The sequence below is a fragment of the Melanerpes formicivorus genome, unplaced genomic scaffold (assembly GCF_026170545.1).
Source record: "Melanerpes formicivorus ecotype bairdi unplaced genomic scaffold, bMelFor1.0.p_v2 SCAF_9, whole genome shotgun sequence".
Taxonomy (NCBI): Eukaryota; Metazoa; Chordata; class Aves; order Piciformes; family Picidae; genus Melanerpes; species Melanerpes formicivorus.
In genome coordinates this window covers 12342160-12350175 of record NW_027142361.1, presented here as the reverse complement: position 1 = coordinate 12350175, position 8016 = coordinate 12342160, and the positions used below count along the sequence as shown (strand labels likewise).

At 56.3% G+C, this 8016-nt stretch overlaps 1 protein-coding gene across 1 annotated transcript; it reads left to right on the top strand.

The window, feature by feature from the left end:
- Positions 1–361: 361 nt before the first annotated feature.
- On the top strand, positions 362–1561 carry KCNK3 (potassium two pore domain channel subfamily K member 3). The gene has a single exon (XM_068143278.1). It carries the CDS (start codon positions 398–400, stop codon positions 1232–1234), a length of 837 nt encoding a protein of 278 aa, XP_067999379.1. The 5' UTR covers positions 362–397; the 3' UTR covers positions 1235–1561.
- Positions 1562–8016: the final 6455 nt, after the last annotated feature.

Genomic DNA, 8016 nt, shown 5'->3' with positions numbered 1-8016 from the left:
TGCACCCAGTTCAGACAGGGTCCATCCAAGCATCCCCTCCCCTCCTCAGCTCAGCAGTGCAGCACCTTGCCCATCATCCTCCACCAGCCCCACAACTCTGTTTCCCCACAAGCTGAGGGCTTTCCCCCTTTTCCAGCTCCCTCCTCTTAGTTTTCATTTAGAGACTGCATTGTCCCCCCAGGCTGCCCAGCCATCCGTGGTCAGTCTTTCTGCCTGGAGGTGAGGATGAGACCAGCGAGGTTTGGGGTCCACCACTGCTGGCTCTGTCGGGGAAGTGGTTTGAGCTGATGCACACCTTGGAGCCCTCCCAGCCCACCAAGCTGATCCCCCTCTGTGGCTTTGCTTCCCAGGTTATGGCCATGCAGCCCCCAGCACAGATGGGGGGAAGGTCTTCTGCATGGTCTATGCCTTGCTGGGGATCCCACTCACTCTCGTCATGTTCCAGAGCTTGGGTGAGAGGATCAATACCTTCGTCAAGTACCTCCTCCACCGCATCAAGAAGTGCCTTGGCATGAGGCGAGCGGAGGTCTCCATGGCTAATATGGTCACCATTGGGTTCTTCTCCTGCATCAGCACCCTCTGCATCGGGGCAGCTGCCTTCTCCTACTACGAGCACTGGAGCTTCTTCCACGCCTACTACTACTGCTTCATCACTCTCACCACCATCGGCTTCGGGGACTACGTGGCCCTGCAGAAGGACGAAGCCCTGCAGAACAAGCCGCAGTACGTGGCCTTCAGCTTCGTCTACATCCTGACCGGGCTGACCGTCATCGGAGCTTTCCTCAACCTGGTGGTGCTGCGCTTCATGACCATGAACGCCGAAGACGAGAAGCGGGACGCCGAGCACCGGGCGCTGCTCACCCGCAACGGCCAAGCTGGCAGCGTCCACACCGCCGACGCCTCCTCGGCCGTGCCTGCGGCGGCGACGGGAGGCGGCGGCGGCGGCTTTCGGAACGTCTACGCAGAGGTTCTCCACTTCCAGTCCATGTGCTCGTGCCTGTGGTACAAGAGCCGGGAGAAGCTGCAGTACTCCATCCCGATGATCATCCCCAGGGACCTCTCCACCTCGGATACCTGTGTGGAGCAGAGCCACTCCTCGCCCGGGCACTGCCTGGAGACGCCTTCCAACAAATGCTTCTGCAACGCCCGCCGCTCGGCCATCAGCTCCGTCTCCACCGGGTTCCACAGCCTGGCGGCTTTCCAGGGGCTCACCAAGCGCCGCAGCTCCGTGTAGCCCCGCTCCATCCTCACCTGTGCCCCCCCTAGGCCCCCACCTTGGCCCCCGTGGGCAAGGACAACACGCAGGATGCTGAGCGCCGGGCGAGCCCCGTGGCCAGGGACCTTTCCTGGTCACGGCAGGAGGAAACGAACCCCAGGGTCTAGCTGTGGAGGGGGAGGCAGCAGTTTAGGACATCCAGGAGGATGCAGAAGCAACAGTGAGGTTGTTCTGGCCCTCACTGAAGCGGGAAGAAGGGATCTGCTGCTTTTGGTTTCTTTTCTTTTAATTTAATTTTTATTCTGTTTTGAAAAAAAAAAAAAACAAACAACAACCAAACACAAAAACCACTCCTCAAAAATGTGAAATTTGAGCTAGAGAGTGTTTTAACCTCATGAGGTGGGGAGGGGGTTTGCCTGCACCTCCTACCACAATACCTCTGTGCAAGTAGCTGGGGCAGCCTTTTGGTAGCCTCATAATTGCCCCGCGGTAGCCCCGCGGCAGCCTGAGCACGGCCCTGAACTGGATGTGTGTGAACCGGAGGCCTCAAGGGACATGGGAAGAGGAGGACATGGGGCTCCCGGCACCACCAGTGGGCAGCGGCAAGGTCCCAGTCCCCTCCTTCCTCAACCTCCTCCAGCCACAGGCTGCCCCGGGGGAAGGCAGGTCCCCGGGCAGCGAGGGATGCCGTGGTGAAGGCAGGCACGCATCAGTGAACAAATCAGGCTAAGAGGGGCTTAGACAGAGCTTTTTCGTCCACTGCACACAGCAGCCTGCCCCTGCGGCCCAGGAAACAAGCTGTGAGTCACGTAGGCTGCCCAAAACGCCTGGGCAGCCCCCGGAGAGCCTAATGGGGTTAGCTTAACCCTTCTTACATGGGCAAACGTGGGCAAACTCCTGGGGGCGAGGCAGTGGGAAGCCCAGAACCATCCACAGGAGGCAGGATGGGCAGCGGCAGCTCTCGCCCCGTTTCCATCCTCCCTTGTGACAGCTCTGGGACTCCCATCCCTATCCTCTCTTGCAGCAGCTCTGGGACTCCCCTCTCTGTCCTCCCCTGTGGCACCTCTAGGACCCACATCTCCATCCTCTCTTCTGACAGTTCTGGAACCCCCACCTCCATCCTGCCCTGCAGCAGCTCTAAAGCCTGAGCTATTCCCCTTGGGGAGCTTTCCTGGGGGACAACCCAGAGCATTAGAAGAGTTTTTTGCCCTTCTTCCTCAACTCCCTAGTTGCACCAGTCCCCTTTTGACCCACATCCCACCTTGCCCTGACACTTTGAGCCCAGACCAGTGGATGCTCGTGGGGGCTAAGAACCAGAACACCCCAGAGGTCACCTCCTGGCCACCCCATCAGGGCAAGGAGGAGGCAAAGACTTCTCTCCACACAAAGGGCAGCCCCTAGGTGCACAAGGAGCAGCCCAGGGTCACGGTCCCCTCTGCCAGCACCCAAACACAGACCAGTGGGGACACCCGGGGGAGATCACAATATGCTATTTGAGCCCTGGGGGGTAACCAGGGGGGACTCTGGGGACAGCCAAGGCACCCAGCCTGCTTGTTTTTCTCACCTTTTAAGAGAAGAAAACCAATGTATTTCTAATACTTGACAACTTGTACATACTGTTAGATACCACAGAGGATATTTATTATCAATGCCACTAATCATCCTAGCTGTAGAAACCCCTAAATATCTCTTGGGGAAGGGGGGAAACTCGCTGGTGGCTCCATGGAATTCCTTTTCACTCTCTGCATCTTTCTCATCCTAAGGCACCCACAGGGATCCATGCTCCGTGCCTCCCCTACCCCACCCCCGCCCCCCTGCGAGGTTTTTCTCTGCTTCTCATGCCAAAGTCTATTTGTACCGCTGAGTAGTAGAGAGAGAAATAAAAGATTGGTTTGAACCCCAGCCCTGGCTCTGCTCCTTCCCTTGGGTGCTGGGTGAGAAGGAGGAGGAGGGGCTGGGTCCTGGTATCTTGGGACCTCCCTCTTCTGCAGCTCCGTGGTTTTGTGCTGCAGGGATGGTGAAGTGTGACAATTGCTTCAGGATAAGCCTCTGTTTGACCCTCTCCTGACCTTTCCCGTGGATAGCAGAGAGGGGGAAAGGAGTGGCTCAGCTTTAAGCTCTCCCAGGGCTGCAGCATCCTCAGAGCTCAGCACAAGGACCTTAGGCTGACCTTCTCAGTGGGAGAAGGATCTTGGGCTGCAGCATCCTGAGGGCTCAGTGGGAGAAGGATCTTGGGCTGCAGCATCCTCAGGGCTTGGTGGGAGAAGGATCTTAGGCTGCAGCATCCTCAGGGCTCAGAGGGAGAAGCATCTTGGGCTGCAGCATCCTCAGGGCTCAGTGGGAGATTGACCTCAGGCTGCAGCATCCTCGGGGCTCAGTGGGAGAAGGATCTTGGGCTGCAGCATCCTTGGGGCTCAGTGGGAGAAGGATCTTGGGCTGCATCATCCTCAGGGCTCAGTGGGAGATTGACCTCAGGCTGCAGCATCCTCGGGGCTCAGTGGGAGAAGGATCTTGGGCTGCAGCATCCTCAGGGCTCAGTGGGAGATTGACCTAAGGCTGCTGGGTAGGGCAGAGCACTTCAGGGCTCCCCAGCCTCTCCCATCCCACCATCACCCACTGATCCAAGGCTGGAGGGAACCCTGCAGTGGCTTTTTCCATGGGACCCCCCAAAACCCAACCCCTTCCTGCATCTCTGCAGCCTGTGCTCGAGCTGGAGACCTCCCTCTTCTCTGTGCAGCAGACAAGAAGCATCCAACAATCACCAGCACCTGCTGTGTGACCCAGGCGGGGCAGGGCTGAGTGCCCTATCTTGAGCAGTGTGGGGAAACTGAGGCACAGATAGGAGATGCATGAAGAGCAGACCTAAGACATACCTGAAATGGTGCCTGGATATCTGTGCCCAAACCTCCAAGGGGATTTGGGCATTACTGATGGCCAAGATGCACTAGGATGGACAAGGACATGTTATCTCTATGGCTGGGGCCACTAGCAGAGCTTTGGGATGCTCTCTTGCTTTTAAGTGGAGAAAATCAGCTCCTTCCAAAGCCAGGCCAGAACCACCACTTAATCTGATCACCCCAGGCCTGCAAAGATCAGATCTGTCCTGGCAGTGGTGGATGGAATGGCTTACCCCAGAAGCAGCTTTCCCCCTGCCTAAGGGTGCACCCATGGGGAGCATCATGTGTCTGGGTGGTTCCATGGCACTGGGTCCCTCTATTATCCTTCTCTCCCCCTGGGATGCATTTGGCAGGGGTGCAGGCATCCCTCCATCTTGCTCTACCTCCATCAGAAAGGCATGATGCTGATCTAGCTGGAGCTTTGCTCTGACCCAGTGCCACCAGCCCTCTGCATGCAGTCACCAACCTGCCCAGCCCTGCACAACACACCCTGGCACTAGGGCCCCTGGGGACAAAGTCACCCACAAATTGGTGTGGACCTGCAAGGAGGCTCCTGATGACATAGGGCTGGGAGTGGTGGAGATGCCAGAGGTACCTGGAGAAGATGGAGAAGTGATTAGAGAGGATTATCATGAAGTTCTACAAGGAGAGGTATGAAGTTCTGCCCCTGGGAGGTGCAAACAGATATAGCAATGGCCACCCAATTGGAAAGGACCTCAACAGAAGAGCAGCTGAGTGTGCTGGTGGACACCAGGTTGACCATGAGCAAACAATGTCCTTGCTATAAGGAGGGTTGAGGGTACTGTGAGCTTCATAGGGCAAAGCATTGCCAGCAGGTCGAGGGAGGGAGGGGCCCCTTCTCCTCTGCTCAGCACTGGTGAGGCCAAGTCTGGAGTGCTGGATCCAGTTCTGGGCTCCCCAGTCTCTGTGAGACATAGATATACTGGAAGGAGTCCAGTGAAAGGCCATGAGGATGGTGGACTGGAGTTTATCTTCTCAAAGGAGAGGCTGAGAGAGCTAGCAGGCAAAAGGAGGCTCAGAGAGTTCTCTCCATAGCTGTAAATACTTGATGAGCAAGAGGGTCAAGCCAGGATCTTCCCAGTGCTGCCCAGTGACAGCACAAAAGGCTTGACCACCTCCAGCAGGTCCCTCAACCCCACTACCCACTTTGGGAAGGCTGGAGCATTCCCAGGGGAGTGATGGGGACTCACAGGGGCTGGTCTTCTCCAGCCTGGTACCTGCTGTGGGCAGGGGATGGGCTGGAGCTGGGAGACCCTCATGGTGGAAGAGGTTCTGGGCAGGTCCCAAGGGATTTAGGAGCAGCTAACCCCCCGCTGCCTCATCCTGTGAGATCTTTTGTCCCTCTCCAAGCATTTAAATTTGCCTTGTCAGCCATAGCCCAAATATTTACAGTCTGCTGGAGTGACTTAAAATTCCTCCCCAGTATACAGCAGAATGGCTGGGAGCAGCTGGGATTCATCCTGCCACCTCCTCCAGTCCACAGGGAAGAGGAGAAGGGCTGGGGAGTGAAGGCTGAGAAGGAGATGTCAGAGGGGTGGGAAGCAGGTAGAGCCACTTCTTCCTGTCCCCAACCTGCCCCCTCACTCATCTGAATTTGGGGGGAGGCATAGAAGAGGTGCTGGGGAGGAGCAATGTGCCTGGCTGGATGCAGGTGTGGGATGGGGAGTGCCAGTAGCACCAGCGTGGGGAACTCGAGCTCCCTGAGGAGGCCAATGGTCTCTTGCAGTGCATTAAGAAGAGTGTGGCCAGCAGGTCAGGGGGGAGAGGGGGTTCTGCCCCTCTAGTCTGCCCTAGCGAGGCCACACCTGGAGTACTGCATCCAGTTTTGGTCTCCTCAGTTCAAGAGAGACAGGGAACTGCTGGAGAGAGTTCAGCAGAGGACCCAAAGATTGTGAGAGGACTGGGGCATCTCTGTGAGGAGGAAAGGCTGGGAGACCTGGGGCTGTTTAGCCTGGAGAAGAACAGCCTGAGAGGGAATCTTCTCAATGCTGATCAATAGCTAAAGGGCAGGGGGCAAGAGGATGGGGCCAGGCTCTTTTCAGTGGTGCCCAGCAACAGGACAAGAGGCAACAGGCACAAACTGGAACCCAGGAGGTTCTACCTGAACATGAAGAAAAGCTTTTGTCCCCATGAGGGTTCCAGAGCACTGTGCCAGCCTGCCCAGAGAGGTTGTGGAGTCTCCTTCTCTGGAGAGATTCCAAACCCACGTGGATGCAATCCTGGGCAGTCTGCTGCTTTATCAGGGGGGTTGGACTAGATGATCTCCAGAGGTGCCTTCCAACCCTCACAGTGCTGATGTCTGGAGATTCTTTGAGCTAGTGATGTGGACACTGGGGTGACCCAAGGGGCAGAGGGAACCTGCTGCAACATCTACACAGGTGTAGATACACCTGTGTAGCAGGTACACATGCTGTCAGCTGTGGCATGGTGTCACTCTGAGGTGGTGGGATGAGGTCACTCCTTTCTTGACCTCACCAGGGCTACCTCCCCACCTCTATCCACAGTCTGAAACTGGGGGTGCCCAAGGAAGAGCCACCCTGTCCCGCCAACGGCAGCAATGCCAAGGTGGAGGCAGGCAGCTGTGTCCCTGCCCACATCTGTCCTCCTCTGCTCTGTGTGTTTGAAGGTGGGAGGTGGAACTAAACCTCCCCCCACTGAAAAAGAGTGAACTGGGGTGGATGGAAATGCTCCAGCTGGTGGCCCTGAGCCTGGGAGATGGAAGAATTAAGTGCCCTGTTAATGAGGGAATGGGCCTCATGACCTCATTAATTACATGTGGCTGAGGGATGGGGGGTGGGGAGGGAGGGGGAGAGGCCACTGTGTGTGATGGGGGGGAGGGTGTCCATTCCCACTCATCTTAGTCTCCAGCTACTGAGTATCTTGGGCTGCCATCTCCCCCCACTCCTTTTCCCCAGAGGACCCCAGGGACCACTAGTGGCACTGGTATGGGAGGGTGGGCACGTGTTGGGCATTGTGACTTTGGAAGTCAGCCACTCTACCACTGTTTGCCTGCATGTCCATGGGACACTTGCTTATCCCAGAACGGGACCAGCATGAGGGGACTATATTCAGCTGCCCCATCCCCCCTGCCCAGCCTGTAGTGTCCCCATGGGTGACACTGACAGGTGGCATGGTGCCCAGTGCCTGTGTAGGTCCAAGCTCATCCAGGAACAGGCCCCACTGTGCCCCCTCACTCGCTGCCACCTCGTGGCCTGGTGTTTTTCATGGGCAAAGGCTGTGGAGAGACATGAAGGGGGGGACAAGGGGTAGACAAAGAGGGGACAGGGAGTGTTTGTCTTGTTGGCTGGAGCAATGGGTGATGAGAAATGAACACATGCTCAGTGTCACTGAAGAAGTTGGCAGTGATGGGAAGTTGGTGGCTGCATCCTGCTTCCTTCATCCATGGCTGAGGGGTCTGTCGTGGGATGGAAGGTGAGACCGAGAAGCCTCCTCCCTTCCCCCTTGTAAGGTAAAGGGAAAAGAAAATTGAAGGGAAAGGAAAAAAAAAACCTCACAAGCTGAATTAGCAAAGCAGTGGAGCTATATTTACAAAGCAATGTAGAGAATGCAGGGGATTATTTACAAATTTACAATATCTACAATATATACAAAGATATACAACAGAGTAACACAGAAATGAGAGTAAACCCCTCGGCAGAGGGGTCCCCCACCTCCTCTTTCCCCTCTTTCCCCCCTTTCCCCAGATTAGGTTAGAAGAGAGAGAGAGCGAAAGAAAGAAGTTAAAAGCAGTTTTGTGTTAATTGGAAAGGAGTTAATACAGGCCTTATCAGTTTTTCTCTCAAGGCCGGAGCCTTGGCAGAAAGCCCAGCACAGGGACAGACAGCAGCCGCACCGTAGAAAGGCGGAAGCAAGACTGACTGA

Bases quoted from the DNA above. Each gene is read 5' to 3' on its own strand.
- KCNK3 (XM_068143278.1), top strand. From the start codon at position 398: ATGGTCTATGCCTTGCTGGGGATCCCACTCACTCTCGTCATGTTCCAG.